The following is a 17,626-nucleotide window of genomic DNA, read 5'->3' as shown; positions in this document are numbered from 1 at the left end:
CCATGCCCGTGCGCCCCCGCGGGCCCCCGCTATGGCCTCCGGGAGCGTGGCCGAGTGCCTACAGCAAGAGACCACTTGCCCCGTGTGTCTGCAATACTTCGTCGAGCCCATGATGCTCGATTGTGGCCACAACATCTGTTGCGCGTGCCTCGCCCGCTGCTGGGGCGCAGCGGAGACTAACGTGTCGTGCCCGCAGTGCCGAGAGACCTTCCCGCAGCGGCACATGCGGCCCAACCGGCATCTTGCCAACGTGACCCAGTTGGTGAAGCAGCTGCGCACCGAGCGACCGTCAGGGCCGGGCGGCGAGATGGGCGTGTGTGAAAAGCATCGCGAGCCCCTGAAGCTGTACTGCGAGGAGGACCAGATGCCCATTTGCGTGGTGTGCGACCGCTCCCGGGAGCATCGCGGCCACAGCGTGCTACCGCTCGAGGAGGCGGTGGAGGGCTTCAAGGTGAGGGTCCGGCGCGAAGAGTGGGGAGGGGTAGGAGCGCGAATCGGACAAAGGGAGGGGAGAGTCAAAGGGGCTTCCCTTTTTTCCGCCCAGAAAATGGCTGAGCCGGACGTGTGGTTCACAGCCGTCATTTCCTCTCCGTCCGCTATAGAGCCTCTGCACTCAGATTTGGGAAGAAAACCTGTAGCTGGCGAGGAAAACAGAAGTCTCCCCACCCCCACACTCCTTTCCCTGTATGCTTGTCTCACCCACACATTGTGCATAAAGATGGCCTGTGAAGGCCTTCTCTTGACAGTATAAAAGATGTGCGTAAAAACACGTACACATCGACAAGCTTATGAGACACTCGTATTCCCACCGGCTCCACGATAATATCAGACAAAACACATTTGAACGTTGACTGTGTACATGAAGCAGTGCCCATTCCGTGGTTTAGGAGTATTTCTCCAGCACTCACTTTAACCCTTCTGTTCTAGAAGCTAATGGAAAAGAACAGAGTTCTTTACTGCTTGAGTAAATCATTTAGCCACTCAGACTCAGGAGATAACAGTTATTGTGAAGATTAAGTGAAATGTGACTTACAAAACACTTTGTGAACTGTTGAACACACATTGGACAGCTAAACTAACATGGAAATAAAGTATAACGTGAAATAGTTCTAGGTGACATTTAATGAATACATGACGTTTTGTGTTTTTTTGTACTTTGAGGACTGCAGGGATATATACACAATTATGTCCCTGTTTAAATGTGAGTGCATCCATGTATAATTAATCTTGTAACATTTGTGGAATTTCCAGTTATATCATTTCACTCACTCATGGTAATTCCTAGTATGTTGGGAAGGCGTTGTTTACCTATGTCATCCATTAAGAAAATAAGAGAAGTCATTTTCTCTGTGCCTGTGTGGAAAAGCTATAATTGAACTTTAAGCTCCTTCCTAGTCTAGTTACCTTTCCACAAAGCCATGCAGCATCCTTCCAGGGACTGGTGGGTAACTCAGTGTTTAAGAATCACAAATTGCCAAAAGATAGTTTTGGTGGCCACCCGAGCTTTAGGCTTTTCTCTGGTGCATGGCAGTATAGTCTGAGGGCAGGCTTTAAGCAGGGACTTGGCATTAAGACTGTGGGTTCCATTTGTGATAAGAAAAGTAGCCAGGCTTATACTAAAAAGGTCTGCCAACTCTTTTGCTTTCTTTAGGAACAAATCCAAAACCAACTGGACCATCTAAAAAGAGTAAAAGACTTAAAGAAGAGACGCCGGGCACAGGGGGAGCAGGCACGAGCTGAACTTTTGGTAAGGGTTGTTGGAATTCTTAGATATCACTTCTGCCAAGAGATGTTACTCTTTCTTGACAATGCCTCAGTTCTGAATTTTTCACTCTGCTTTCTTGCTCCAGTCTCTGAAGGTCTTGAAAAGTGGCTAATGTGCTAATTCTGATAGAAGAATTTGGGAGTTTTGTTTTAAAAAATCAAAAAAATATAGAGACTTTTATAACATACACTTGTATATTCACTGCCCAACTGTTTAAATTTCTTTTTTTAAACATTTTTTTAGTTGTTGATAGATCTTTTTTTTTTTTTTCTTCTTGTTTTGTATCTTGGGATTTTTTAAAGACCTTTATATTATTTATTTATATGTGGTGCTGAGACTCAAACCCAGTGCCTCACACATGCTAGGCAAGTGCTCTACCACTGAGCTACAACCTCAGCCATTTAAATTTATTTTTGAACAATAAATGAAATAAGTCTGTACCCTTTAAAGGTATCTACATCTAAAAAGCAAACTTCTAGACTAGTAGTGTCTAAGCTAATCTTATGTGAAATTTTTTTAGTCCTGATCTGGATATGGTAAAGAACTCCTGGCCAGGGAACTCATTCCTTTGGTGTCCTTAGATCCCACTACGTGCACTTCCCACAATCCACTGAGACTTCACCTCCCCTTGGATGAAATATCTCAGTGAAACTGAGTAGACTGAAATGATTATAATGTCTTCTTTGGGAAGATTGTCAAAAGTGAGGGACAACCTTTCTCTGAAAATCAGGGTGCCTGAACATATTTAGTGGCTCTGACACTAGCCAGTTTTTTTAGATGGATAGAGCGCAACCACCTCTTTTGGCCTTAGTTTCCCCATCAATGAAATGGGTCAGTTGTACTAGACTTGTGATTTTCCAGCAAGGCTAGTACTGTCCTTTCCCTACAATGGTGTGTGTGGGTATTTCTTTGTGACTGAGGATTAGAGTAATTGGAAAGGGTAAGGCAGGGATGGTAAATGTCTTAACAACGCAAGAAACAGTCCCATGCTAGGCAGAATTATTCCTTCTAATGGCACCTCCTTTGAGAAATACTGAATTATGTGATCTTTAAGGTTTCTTTCAGCTTTGATTTACTGTTTTTAAGATTTATTGTATGGTTTATGTCTTTGAAAGACTTATCCAGCTGAAAAGAGTTATAAACTTATAAAAAGGATTTATAAACCCAGGTGTGTACATATTACTAAGTTGCACAGTGAGTATATGCTTAAGAAGGGTGGTTAGAGGAATGGTTGTTGGAGGAATGTTCTTGGGGAACAGGTGAATTTAGAACAGGTGTTTGTAGACTTTACATAAAGAACCAAATAGTAAATATTTTTAGTTACTTGGAATATGTCACAATTATCACCTCTGCCATTTTATCTCAAAAGCAGCCATATCAGATACATAAATGATTGGCTATGGCTGGATTCTAATAAAGCATTACTTGATTCCTTTAAAGCCATTTGCTAACCCCTGACTTAGAACAAAATGATAATAGTGTCCTGACAGTGGGACATGGGAGTAGAGAAGGAAGGATAGATAAACTGTGACAAACAAGTTAGCCACAGGAGGGAACCAGGGAAAACCTCAGTACTTCCCCAAGCTCTGTGAGACAGGGCAGTTTGTGAACACCCCTGAAAACCAAATATAGAAGACATGGATTATGAAGGGCCCAAGGAAATTGTGTTTGTTTCAAACTGTACCACACAGGACACATATCTGATTGTGTCATTTCTCTGTGTGACAATCTTTTATGGCTCTCAATTGCAACAAATTCCTTACTCCTTAGCCTGGTATGTTCTCGTCTCCTCTTAACTCTTCTGCTTTCATTCCTTAGCACTTATGTACTCCAGACAGATAGAACCATTGGCCTTCTCTCCCTACTTTTTTGCCTGTGCTATTTCTTCTCCCTAGAAAACCCTCCTCTTACTCATTTGGTGAATTCGTGTGTGAACACTGATTCTGTGAAGACTGTGATACCTCCTTCCACAGCAGCCTGTTACTCTGTCTTTACCCATCCAGGACTCTGTGTAGCACATGAGAGCAGGAACTGTGTTTTAATACCACTAGGATAACTCAGTTCCTTGCCATTATGGTAAACATCATAAATAATGAGTAAGTGAACACAGTGAAATAATGAATAAGTTTTAGTATCTTTGGATAAACTGACTTGGGGTGAGTCACCAGGAGAGAATGGTGAAAAGAGCTCTAGAAATGAGCCTTTTCTCTTCACTGCCCTTGTCTATCATCTGCACAGAGCCTAACCCAGATGGAAAGGGAGAAGATTGTTTGGGAGTTTGAGCAACTGTATCACTCCTTGAAGGAGCATGAGTATCGCCTTCTGGCCCGCCTTGAGGAACTAGACTTGGCCATCTATAACAGTATCAATGGTGCCATCACCCAGTTCTCTTGCAACATCTCCCACCTCAGCAGCCTGATTGCCCAGCTAGAAGAGAAGCAGCAGCAGCCCACCAGGGAGCTCCTGCAGGTAAGACATGAAGAATCCTCCTAAGACACCTCCAATAAAAATAGCCTCTTTTTTCCTTTGCCAAGTAGTATCCAGGACCTTCTGTTTCCTGGTTAACTGTGCAGGAGTTGCACAGGTGCCAAACTCATGTACTGAGTATGTTGGAAGAAAAACATACACCAGAAGCTGTGGTTGACACAACTTGGATTATCAGTTACATTGTCTCAGAAAAGGCAAAGGGAAGACCTGGTGCCCTGGCCTGCCCTGATAAATGTTCTGATCATGGGCAAAGTTCTTCATATCTTTGGGTCTTAGTGACTTCAATAAGAGGGGCTTGGATCACATGCCATTTGGAGAGCTCCTCATTCCATTATCCTGTAATTTTAATGTATACATGTATATTACCATAGCTACAAAATAGCAAGCACTTGAGCAGGAGTTGGGTAGTCCTGTGATTTTACTGTTTTAATGTAGTGAGAGAGCTGCAGTAGATCTAGCCAGGTAAGATTGCAGGCAGTGAGCTATTGCCCATGTGTTCGCTCATTCAGTGCATACTAATTGTCTGCTGTGGATCAGGCATTGCTCTAAGCACTGGGCTTAAGTGGTGAGTAAGCTTCCCTGAGTTATATTCCAGTGTGGAAGCCAGAAAATAAGTAAATAATTATTACAGTTGTTGACAAAGGCCATTAAAAGGGATGATGAGATAGACCAAGTATCAGCAAATATTTAAGATAATTGGAAAAAGAATATACTTTGCAATAGGTGAAATTATATGAAATCCAGATTCAGTGACCATACATTTTTAATTGGCACACAGCCATGCTTATTCAGGTGTATATCCTCTATCATTGCTTTTTCATTATAACAGTAGTGTTGAGTAGTGGTGACAGACCGAATGGCTCACAGAGACTGAAAGACTTACAAAGCCTAAAATATTTACTACGGGCCTTTAAGAAAAAATTTATTGACTCTTACTTTAAAATAACAAGAAAAAAAGAAAAGCTTAATTCTTAACATACATTGCTATTTAATTGTCAGGCAGAGCTTGCAAAGAGGACAGTTGACCAGAGAGGCAGAATGTAATCAGAAAGAAAGACTGTTTTGGGAAGGAGGGAGTGGACAACAGGGTCCAATGCGTTTGATGTCAGATAATATCAGAGCTGATATCCATTTGGTTTAAAATATGACTGCCATTGATGACCTTATGTAGAAATGCCACAGTGGAATAATTTTGGGCCGGAGTTAAATGGTGAATGGAGTGGGGTGAATGGAGACTATGAGAGAGTAGGTGACTATTTAAAAAATGAAAATGAAAGAAAAACTTAGAGATGAAGTAGATTTGTGGGGCTTTATCTGGAGGAGATGCTTAAAGAAACCAGTTAAACTTATTTTCAAAGTCTGTGTTGTAAGGATCCAGATGTGAGGGAAGATGTCGAAGCGGTGATGGGCTTCAGGATAGTGTGCTGTCCCTGAGAAAGCAGGGGGAATGGGAATTAAAGCATATGTTCAGAAGTTAGTTTCAGAAGGTCCTCTCTTGCATGGGAAGAAATTATTATTTCAAAATATGGGAAAGCCAGTTAGTCCATGAGACATAGGATAATTTATAATATAATGATTTAAATGATATGATTTAAACCAGTCATTTATAGTAGAACCATCCTGTCCTGTTGTGATTTTCTTTTGTGCTTTTGTGTCAAATCTAGTGCAAACACTGAGAAAGAAGTTAGGCCTAAGATAATTGGAGTTTTTTGTTTGTTTTTTTCTTTTAAGAAATGTTTGTAAAATATACAGAATATAAATTTCACTATTTGTGTAACTCTGTGGCACAAAATAGCATTCAGTAAATTTACAATGTTGTGCAATTGTCAATAACTATCTAGATCCAGAACATTTTCATCACTCAAAAGAAACCACATATAATTAAGCAGTCATTCCTTTCCCCTTCTGCCTCCAACCCCTTGCTCCATGCATCTATCTATTCTGGATATTTTATATAAGTAAAATCACATAATAGTCTTTAGCTTCTTTCACTTGGCATAATTTTTTCAGGTTTATATCTATATTGTAGTACATATTCAATATTTTATTTCTTTCTATAGCTGAATGATATTCCATTGCATGGATATATACTGTATTTTGTTTACTCAACATTTAATGAACATTTGGGTTGTATCCACATTGTAGACTAGTGAATATTGTGAATAATGCTAATCTTTGCTGTGTTATTTCAGTTTTTCTATATCTGCTGTTGAAGCAGACACCATACTCAAAATTTTAAAACTTTTTTTTTTTAAGCAGAAGGTTTTTATGAGAATATTTTTGAATATACAGATAATGAAACCAAAGCTGGATGATAAGGAAAGTGGAAAAAGAAAGAGGGATCATGGACTTAATGATTGATGATGACAATCAAGTGTGTTTATGAAGGAATTCTGTAGAAAACAAGCTGAAGTTATAAGAATAGGAAAAGAAGTTAACATACAGAAATCAGCAGCCTCCATATGCGTATATAACAACCACTAGAAAATATATTATGTATTGGAAGAGGACACCATTTCCCATAGCAAAAAGAGAAAGAAAATAGATAAAGTACTTGGAAATACACTGAGAAAATCTATATAAAAACCTATGTGGAAGGGAACACCTCTCAAAAACACAAAATAGAAGTGAAGAAATAAAAAGATATTCTTCATAAGAAATCTCAGCATTAAGTTGTCAGTTCTAAAGTTTTTTATAAGTTTAATGCAATTTCAATAAAAAGACCAACAAGCTTTTTCTCTGAATTTAGAAAGATTCTGGGATACACTGAACAGAGCAGCGGGTACTAGCCCTATTAGATATTAAAGTATAATAAAAAGGTCTGTAAAATTAAAGTAGTTGGTATTAGCATAAGAGAAAAAATGTCACAGGCATTGTAACCAGTCAAAAGTCAGTGTCAGATTCAAAGAAAATGTCTGCAACGAATAGTACCAAAGCTCCAATATATAAAGAACTTACTAAAATTGAGGGGGGCGGGGAATCAAAATTTTCTAGGAAAATGGACAGAAGACTTAAAAAGGCAAGTTGCAAAAGTTGGCCCATGAACATATGGGAAAAAATACTCAACTGCATTTGTAATAAGAAAATGCACATTGGGGCTAGGGCTATAGCTCAATTGGTAGAATACTTGTCTTGCAAACACAAGGCCCTGGGTTCAATCCCCAGCACACACAAAAAAAAGAAAGAAAAAAAGAAAAGAAAATGCACATTAAAATGCTAAGATACCCCTTACCAGTTAGTGTAGAGATATATATAGATTTTTTTTTTGGAGACAGGGTCTCTCTAAATTGCTTAGAGCCTTGGTAAGTTGCTGAGACGGCCTTGGCCTTGAACTTGCAATCTTCCTACCTCAGCCTCCCAAGCTGCTGGAATTACAAGACGTGAACCATCACACCTGGCAACAATATAGTTTTAGCATAATATGCCATTGGCAAATATGTGGGAGAGACATATTATTGGTGGAAATGCAAAATCATGAAACCATTTCAGAGGAAAATTTGGCAATATTTAACAAACCACACACACACACACACACACAAGCAGTTAAACTTTATCTAAAAATCTGTGCTAGAAATTTACCTTGAAGATATACCTAAGTATGAAAATATATTTGAAAATACCCAGTAAGAATACTTGCTGTAGCAATGTGTGTAAATGCAAAATATTGGATATAGTCTGTCTTCTAAACTTAGAAGATTTTTTAGTCAATTATGAATATATACACAGCAAAATGCTATGCAACCTTAAAAAAGCATAAGAATGATACTTATGAGCTAAAAAGCCAGGACATATTGGTAAGTGAAAAAAATAAAAATGTAAAACATAGAGTATGTTGCTTTTTGTGTAAGAAAGGAAGAGGGATTGGAAAGTACATGTGTATGCTATTTTTGCAGAGGAATCTGAAAGGATAACTAGACACTAATAGAGATGGAGAGATGAGGTGGGAGGGGACAGAGAAGGGAGTAAAAAGGACTTTCTTGCCAAGTCTCAGAGACTTTTTGAGCACCAAAATAAATAAGAACAGTAATATATTATAGCACATTGAATAAAATAATCTGTGAGTCCACACTAATAATAAATAGGAAGGGAAATTTTTTTCTAATAGAATGTCAACTAAACATAGAAGGAATTTTGAAGTTAAAAAATGACCTTTTGGCAACCATCATAGTAAAAATTTATTAATAAGACTTGTCAGTGAATGCTAACTCTAAGGGGAAAAGTTTGATGAGAATGAAAAGTATTTTATAGATACTTATTAATTGCAAGAGGAAAAAATAGTAATTGTACAATGATCAAAATCAGTTTTGCCACTGGGCATGGTGCTTGCCTGTAGTCCCAGTGACTTAGGAGGCTGAAACAGGAGAATCACAATTTCAAGGCCAGCCTCAGCAACTTAGTGAGACACTGTCTCAAAATAAAAAGTGTCCCTGGGTTCAATTGCTAGTACTGGGAGAAAAAAAAAAAAAAATCAGTATTACCAGTGAGAGACAAGCAAATATGTACTCTAGAAGGCTATAACATACCCTAGTTAAAGATGGTATAACTGGAATTAATCATGAGGGAAATGTCTTAAACTGAAATGGAGGGACATCCTATAACATAATTAGTTTACATCAAATAATGGTAATGTGAAAGGTAAGTCAGTTCTGAGAATCTTTTCCAGTTAAATACACATCAATTGTAATTAAGTGCAATGAATGATCCTGGATTACATGGAATGGGGGTAGGGGTGTTGGAGCTATGAAGAACATGATTGCGATAGTTGATTAAATTAGCCTACGACTGTGGATAAAATAAATGTATCAATGTTCCAATTTCCTGAATTTTGTAACAGTGCTATAGTTATTAAAAAAAGTAGTTGTTCTGAGGAACTACGCATGAAAGAATAAAGGGATAGAATGTAAACAATTACCTCAAGTGGTTCTGAAGATGTATATGTCATATATATATTATATGTGAGAAGAGAAAGGTTAAATAATTATGTGAATAGTTAAAGGTTGGCAAACCTGGTAAAAGACTATAGAAGAGTACTTTGCAGTGCCAACTATTCTGTGTATTTGAAACTAATTCACAATAAAAAGAAAGCAAGGCAGACAGGTATAAGTTATTGACATCCAAGAGTAGAATGACAGAGTTAATAAATCTCAGTTTCTTCTGCCTGATTTTTAGATCCTTGAAACCGAGTTATGTTCCAATGATTCTTTCCTCTGGCTTTTCCCAGGAAGACCAGCCCATAGTTGGGTTTTTAATGAACATTTGTGAAAGAAAACTCAAATTATAAATAGCTTCTCATAGTATCCTTTTCCTTTCTCTTATAGGACATCGGGGACACATTAAGCAGGTATAGTTTTCTCTCCCCCTAGTGTTAAATCAAGCACAAGAAGACTGTCTCACTCACATTTGTAAATCCTGAAAGGAGCCCAGGGCCCGAGATGGACATCTTCCTGAATTGCTACCTATCTCTGAAGAGTCACCGGTGTGCTAAGAACTAGATTAACCACAACTGTTCTCTGTAAAACTTGGAAATTATTGGCAAATTGTGGAGGTGGGGTAAGATAGGGGTTCACATTTGAGAGTGTTGGTGTTTATGGGTGTGAGGACACTTCCATGGAGAGGTTGGGAACTTACAGGAGTTGGACATTACAAGGACACATTATGGCTGTTACTTAATATGAATTTTAGAATCTATTTATCATTCTCTTTCTCTCTTGCTATAATGGGGGAAATTGGGCCTAAAGAAAGTGTAATGAGCCTAGAGGTATAAAATTACTGATGAACCACTTGAATTCTGACTTTTCTCATTATTTCTCTATAATACTACCAAATGGAAGATGAGGAGGCCTGGGGATGTAGCTCAGTGGTATAATACCTGGTTGGCATGCACAAATCCCCAGCACCAAGAGGAATATGAGGAAGAGCTTCCTGGGGACATGACCAAAAAAGAAGGGAGAACTTGAAGAGGGCAAGAAACCAGGGCAGAGTTATATTTGTAGGATTGATGGTAAGAGCAAATCTAATAGGCCTCAGGAAGCTGACATTTACAAAACTTTGAAGTTGATTAAAAATCAACTAAATTTTTAAGTTAAAAATCCTAAATTTTTGGTGAAAATCTTCCAGTGGAAACTATATGGAAAGCTACTATTGAGGAGATTGAGAAGGGTTCCATAGAAGGGGTAGGTTGGCTAGGAGGACTATGGTTATAGAAACATGTTGATAGGAATAAGGTTGTTGAGGGTCCTCAGGATGGAGATAACTTGGAATTTATACCAGTCCCAGATAGATGTTCCAAGAAAATATTGCCTCTATCTGGTACTTTTTGATAATAACCATTTCTGACCCATCATAAGGGCCTAGATCGCACAGACCTAGTAGTATGTGATATTAAGGACTGGGATTAGCTATGTGAAATAGGATATCCAAAATTCCATTGGCTTAAGGCTTCAACATAATTTTAAAAATATGTTGCCATATAAGAAATGTGCAGGTAGGTAGACTGAGGGCTGGTAGAGTGGCTCCAGTGATCCTCATATTTCTGATTTCTTCCCATTTGCTGTTATATCATCTCTGAAGTATGGTCTTCATATCGACGAAGTAGCTGCTAGAATGCCAGCCAAGAGAAAGAAAATCACATTTCTTTTTAAGCAAATTTGTTTTCAAAATATGAGATACTTCTTAATCTCTCATTGGCCACCTCAGTTACAAAGTCATATCCATCTATAAGGGAGACTGGCCACCCATGAGCCGTTAAATTTAGAAAAAAGGAGAAGAGGCACTGGGTGGGCAACTAACAGTCTTTGCCATAGACTTCCTTTTAGATGTGAGAAAATTGGGTGTTGTCCTTCATATAATGTCTGTCTGTCTGTCTAAAGATGTTATTCCTCCTGTATTTGGGAACCTGCAGATTATGGATAGTTGCCCACTGTAAATATCAAGGACTTCATCATGGACTCTACACCTTTGATAGTCAGTTTTGTAATGCATTTAGTTCAGTAAACTTTTTTGAAGACTTGCTAATTGGTTTCTATAACCATAGTCCTCCTAGCCAACCTACCCCTTCTATGGAACCCTTCTCAATCTCCTCAATAGTAGCTTTCCATATAGTTTCCACTGGAAGATTTTCACCAATTTCTCAGAAAATGAAAATGGGTAAGATTATCTCCCTTGTTTTGGTTTAGAGGATTATAGTTGTAAGAGAAGACATAAAAAGCTACAGTAGCTGTTTCTAAAGACTGTCTGCCTATGTTGAAAAGTTTGATTCAGGATCTGTTCTGGCCCATGATAGGCTATATAATTGGGGAGGGATTCACATGTGTTTTTTAAATTTAGGGCTGAAAGAATCAGGATCCCTGAACCTTGGATCACACCTCCAGATCTGCAAGAGAAAATCCACATTTTTGCCCAAAAATGTCTATTCTTAACGGAGAGTCTGAAGCAATTCACAGGTAATGTGAGGAGAAGGGTCATGAGAGGAATTAATTTATACTATTATAATCTATGTATTGCCTAAAAGGTTATATTTTTCTCAGAAAACCAAATAGTGGGGGCTGGGTATATAGCTCAGTTGGTAGAGAGCTTGCCTCACATGAACAAGACCCTGGGTTCATCCCTACCACCACTACAAAAAAAAAAAAGAAAAAGAAAACCAAATAGTGGGATGCAAACTGAATATCTTCTCCTTTTCTCTCCTCAGAAAAAATGCAGTCAGATATGGAGAAAATCCAAGGTAAATTCACCTATTACATACTGGACTTTTGATGATAGAATTTCACAAGAGGAAGAGCATCTGAACTTATAATGTGGGAAAATAAGATGGTTGATCTCTAATATTTTACATCTTTCTTTTAGTCTTAAATTTTTCATTTAATAGCCTCTTGTTCTCATTTGAAGTCGGTTAACTATATCTAATCAGTTCTCAGTCTATATGGAAGAGAAAAATAGGCAACTTAAAATGTAATCCAGAATTAAATTGATTATTTAAAATTTTTTTTTAATTAGGAAAAAGAATGAACATACACTGTCCATTTCACATGAGCCAGTATTTATAATTTTAATTGACTGATTTCTTATAGCTGTAGACACAGAGCCACACTAGGCCAGGAGGAATGAGCAGCACTGACTGAGATAACACCAAGGAAGTGATTTTTGAGCCAGCATTCAGGAATCAGACTACTAAGGTTGTGGGCCCACCTATGTCACTTAATGTTTACAATGTTGCTGAGCATGGTAGCACTTGTCTATAATCTCAGGGACTTGGGAGACTAAAGCTAGAGGATCTCAAGTTCTAGGCTAGCCTCTGCAACTATGTGAGACCCTGTCTCAAATAAAAAAGACTGGGGATGTACTTCAATAATAGAGCACCTGAGTTCAATGCCTAGTATTCTAAATCTAAAATTTTCTGCTCATGAACCATTTTCACTTAGGAGTTGGCCAAATGCTGAATATTAAAATTTTTAGGCAGTCTGGTAGAGTCGGAAATTCTTACAAGTAGGTAGACTCTTATTTATTAAAAAGTACTAACCCCCATAATCTTTGATAATCTCATATCATGTATGCTGAATCCTTATTGCATCTTAGCTATATATTTATTTGGGGCCTCTAGCAATACAGATTTAGGACATGTCTTTCATAAGCAAGACAGCTAGGGAGAAACTCCATAATACAGTGGATGGTTTAGACATAGCTTTTCTTGATGTGGTTCTTATTAATGTCTCTGGTTCTTTTTCTACTTAAAAGGCTCAATAAGAACATATGTGAAAATGACTAGGAATGGTCTTGTTTGCCCCACAGTAGTAGTCACTTGAGCCACTCAGCCCTTAGAGCACAGACGGCTTATGAAAGTAAGGAGTTGTGTATGACTTGGGATTTGAACTGTGTTTTGCTCTACAGAGCTAGCCAGCTCACTTCAGGGTGGAATTCTTGCTTGGTTCAATTTGATTTCATATTCTACCAGTCTTAGGCATGTTGTTTTCCTTCTACCAAAGATACTCAATCCCCTTTCTCTTAACGTCTTTAGCTAGATGATGAAGTCATACATTGTATGAGGAAATCTGCATGGCTGACAACAGGATTTCTGAGATTTTCAGTGGAGCGCACTAACCAAAGATCTTTTGAGTTACGTATTCCTTGGAAATACTCAAATGGCTTTCATAACAACTTCTCTGTTTGTTTTTTCAGAATTGCGAGAGGCTCAGTTATATTCAGGTAGGTGATATATACAGGAGAAAGGAATAAAAATTCTGTGAACCTAACTACTATTGTGAATGATTTGTTGGAGAATTAACGTAATTTGGATTCTTTAGGTTATGTATGTAAACATGGCATATAACAACAATCCACTATATTTCTGTGTGATTACAGTTATCTTTGCAACCTAAGGTGCTTCAGAGCTAAAACCATTGGTGGTGGTGGTGGGGTGGGGTGGGGTCAATTTCAGGTGATAAGAAGGATCATAGAGTGTCAACTGCAGTTCCCCAAACTAGAACACTTCTGTGCATCTACTATAGTGCACTGCTCTGCCTCCTCAGCCTCAGGGGCAACATGCTGTTTGCAATAAGCAGGAGTGATTGAGCTCAACTGTTAACTCTAGTGCTAGAGACAGTCTAGGAATCTTGGTCATTCCATCACTACTTATTTTTTTTTATTTATTTTTTTAATATTTATTTTTTAGTTGGACACAGTATCTTTATTTATTTATTTTTATGTGGTGCTAGGCGAGCGCTCTACCGCTGAGCCACAACCCCAGCCCTCCATCACTACTTATGGGAAAAGATTGAAACTTCCCTTCCCCTTGACAATCACCTTTATCCTATAGTTCAGAGAAGCTGAATGGAATCTTCTTCATGAAGAGAAGGGTTCTACATATAAAAAGATCTTCTTTGGTGCTGCACTGATTGTGAGCCATATTTGGTTCTTTAAATAAGTATTAACTGAATCCTTTGCTTTTATACCATACAGTTTAACATTGTGTACTTTAAAGGAAACAAAAGAGTATAAGATACTAACTGCCCTGTCCTTGTAGTTTACATTGTCTGGTTGAAGATATGAGGTACACTCATGACATAAGAAAGAGGTAGGCCCAAGACTGGGTATATATAGCTCAGTGGTAGAGCAGGTAGCTGGGTGAGGCCTTGGGTTAAATACTTAGCACCAAAAAGGGAAAGACGGGTGGATATTGTATATTGTGAACAGATTGAAGAACCAAGGGTTCTGGTCACTCTACTGGTGTCCTGTCATGAACCTTTGTTGGGAGTCACTTAGTCTGACTGTGTTTTGATTTCTGAGAGGTAATGTTTGGGAATCCTTCTCATAAACAAGATGTGAAGAGCAAATGAGAGACTACATCAGTGCTTTTGAAGCAAGAAGGTACCATATGGTGGAAGAGGCAGTAGTGCTAAATAACAGAAGAGATGACATGAATTATACAGTTTTAAATTTAAAAGCAAGAAGAGTACTGGTGTGGGCTGGTTAAGAAAAACTGGGGAGCTAGGAACAATAGCACATGCTTGTAATCCCAGCCTCTCAGATGAGGCTAAGGCAGGAGGATCAAAAATTCCAGGCCAGGCTGGGCAACTTAAGAACCTGTCTTAAAAAAATTAAAAATGCTGGGAATGTAGCTCAGTGATCGAGACCCTGGTTCAATTCCCAGTACCATAAATAAATAAGTAAATAAGAAAAACTGAGGAAGATATGGGCCTTAGGGCTGGGGATGTGGCTCAAGCGGTAGCGCACTCGCATGGCATGCGTGCGGCCCGGGTTCGATACTCAGCACCACATACCAACAAAGATGTTGTGTCCACCGAGAACTAAAAATAAATAAATAAATATTTAAAAAAAAAAAAAAGATATGGGCCTTAGAAGAAAATAGAATGAATGATTCAGATGTACAGGATAAAGACCTAATGGAATGAATAAAAGTGAATGGGAAAGTAGGCAAATTGGTCCAGATTCCTCAGTTCCTTACCAATAGTTCCAAATTCTTTGAAAGCCAAAGTTTTGTTACCCCCCTCCCCTACATTGTTTTGCAGCCAATTAATTAAGGTACCAAAACCTGAATTTATGTGAGACTCTTTAGAGCTTTTATCCTATATCATGTGAACATTTGTATGTTTCACAGCAGATATGTTAATATTTGATTATAGGGTGCGTGCAAGACCTTAACTGTTGTAATCTGAATTCTTTGGAACTTTTGACCCCTATAGCTTTCAAATTAAGTGATTGTGAAAATATATAAAAAAAAAAAACCCTCAAATTTGGTAAATAATGGATGTTGTGGCTTAGGATGTAAAAGAAAGGGAAGGGGGCAGAGTGCAGTGGCACATGCCCGTAATCCCAGCGGCTTAGGAGGCTGAGGCAGGAGGATTGCTAGTTCAAAGCCAACCTCAGTATAAAAGCAAGGTGCTAAGCAACTCAGTGAGACTCTGTCTCTAAATAAAATACAAAGTAGGGCTGGGGATGAGGCTCAGTAGTTGAGTACCCCTGAGTTCATTTCCCAGTACCAAAAAAAAAAAAGTGGGAATGGGGGTAAAATTTTAGTATTTCACTATATCATCATTATAGAAGGCAACCACCTAATCCAACAGTAGTTTTTGAAATGTGAATTTTAAGATGTATTTCATAAGATGAATGTATCCTCTTAGTACGGAGCTCTTATTCTATACCCAGGGAGATAGAAGAAAGGCTAGGTGTTCTTGAGTGGGCTCTCCTGGACTTCAGGCTGACTCTCCCCTTTGTGTTTCTGCAGTGGACGTGACTCTGGATCCAGATACAGCTTACCCCAGCCTGATCCTTTCTGATAATCTGCGGCAAGTGCGATATAGTTACCTCCAACAGGATTTGCCTGACAACCCTGAGCGGTTCAATCTTTTTCCCTGTGTCTTGGGCTCTCCATGTTTCATCGCTGGGAGACATTATTGGGAGGTAGAGGTGGGAGATAAAGCCAAGTGGACCATAGGTGTCTGTGAAGACTCTGTATGCAGAAAAGGTGGAGTAACCTCAGCCCCCCAGAATGGATTCTGGGCAGTGTCATTGTGGTATGGGAAAGAATACTGGGCACTTACGTCCCCAATGACAGCCCTTCCCCTGCGGACCCCTCTCCAGCGGGTAGGGATTTTCTTGGACTATGATGCTGGTGAGGTCTCCTTCTACAATGTGACAGAGAGGTGTCACACCTTTACTTTCTCTCATGCTACCTTCTGTGGGCCTGTCCGGCCCTACTTCAGTCTGAGTTACTCGGGAGGGAAGAGCGCAGCTCCTCTGATCATCTGCCCCATGAGTGGGATCGATGGGTTTTCTGGCCATGTTGGGAGTCATGGTCATTCCATGGAGACATCCCCTTGAAGAGGTGAACGCAGACTAAAAGGGCTGTTGGCTATAATTGTACCCCAGGCACAAGGCATCTTGTTGCCTTGCCGATTCCTGTCTGTCACAGCTGGGTACCATTTTCCATGCCCTTGCAGAGGCAGACAGGATGTCCATGTTCTTTACTATCCTTTTCCTTCCCCTGCAAATTGTGAGATGTAACAAGAAGTATCAATATTTCCCAAAAATAAAAACCAGATGTCCTCCTCCAGTGTTTCACATTTTTTGGTTTTACATAGAAACCAGATAAACAGCAAATAATAATCTTTGGATTTGGAGAGCCACTCAAGTTACTTACACCATCTTGGCTTAGCCTGGCTTCCTCTTGCTCAGTCCACATAATAATCATGGGAATTTTACTGCCATTTCTTGACTAGGGATCCTTTCTGAGAACCTAGAATGGAACTGCAAGGCCCTGTTAGCATGGCTTCCTTTATTCCAATTTTTTCTTGGAAAAGTACGTCTACCCTTGATTTTCAGTCTGCCAGTTTTTTACTAACAAGGGTCTATATGTGTTTGGGTTAGTTACAGTTATTTTACAATAATGGTGAAAAGTGGCCCCACTTCTACCATGAGAGGATATTCTAATCAGTGTTTCTGCCTCTAAATCTTTTCTGGGGCTTTATTTGTTCCCTTCATACTAATGACAGGTGTCTCCTAGTGCTGGGTGCACATCATTTCAGGTCACCATCTACTATTTCTAGATCCTCTCCCAGGCACATCTATGGACTGGTGGTCAGTTAAACACTATCTCTGGAAGAATTCTAGTATTCCAGAAATTTGTTGCCTTTTTACCTCCTTTTCTCTATCTCCTCTGGGAGATGGGGAAATTCACCTTCATAATGTGTGTATCATCAAGGGGCAACTCCATCCCAAATGGCCACTGGATCTTGAGACATTCTGGAATCAGAAGGCTAAGGCGGGTTACTTTGAGCAAGCCCCATGATGGTTCTTGGTCTTACTTCTCTTTGGGAATATGCTCCTCTGTTTAAAAAATAAAGTAAATATGGATGTTTA

The 17,626-nt window shown here is 39.1% G+C and overlaps 1 protein-coding gene and 1 long non-coding RNA gene across 2 annotated transcripts in view; one reads left to right on the top strand and one right to left on the bottom strand.

The window, feature by feature from the left end:
- LOC125615693 overlaps positions 1–2,494 on the bottom strand; it is a 15,886-nt gene extending 13,392 nt beyond the window's left edge. The window contains exons 1-2 of the long non-coding RNA XR_007346310.1: positions 2,357–2,494; positions 653–658 (exon numbers count right to left, since the gene is read on the bottom strand). This is a non-coding gene — a long non-coding RNA (uncharacterized LOC125615693). The remainder of the gene's footprint in view (positions 1–652; positions 659–2,356) is intronic.
- Positions 1–17,626, top strand: Trim27 (tripartite motif containing 27). Its single transcript, XM_015507161.2, has 8 exons — positions 1–451; positions 1,652–1,747; positions 4,004–4,234; positions 9,571–9,593; positions 11,579–11,694; positions 11,943–11,975; positions 13,427–13,453; positions 15,993–17,626. The coding sequence occupies exons 1-8, from the start codon at positions 32–34 to the stop codon at positions 16,586–16,588; spliced, it is 1,542 nt and encodes a 513-aa protein (XP_015362647.1). The 5' UTR covers positions 1–31; the 3' UTR covers positions 16,589–17,626.

This window comes from Marmota marmota, unplaced genomic scaffold (genome assembly GCF_001458135.2).
Source record: "Marmota marmota marmota unplaced genomic scaffold, marMar, whole genome shotgun sequence".
Lineage (NCBI taxonomy): Eukaryota > Metazoa > Chordata > Mammalia > Rodentia > Sciuridae > Marmota > Marmota marmota.
This window is presented reverse-complemented; position numbering and strand designations above follow the sequence as displayed.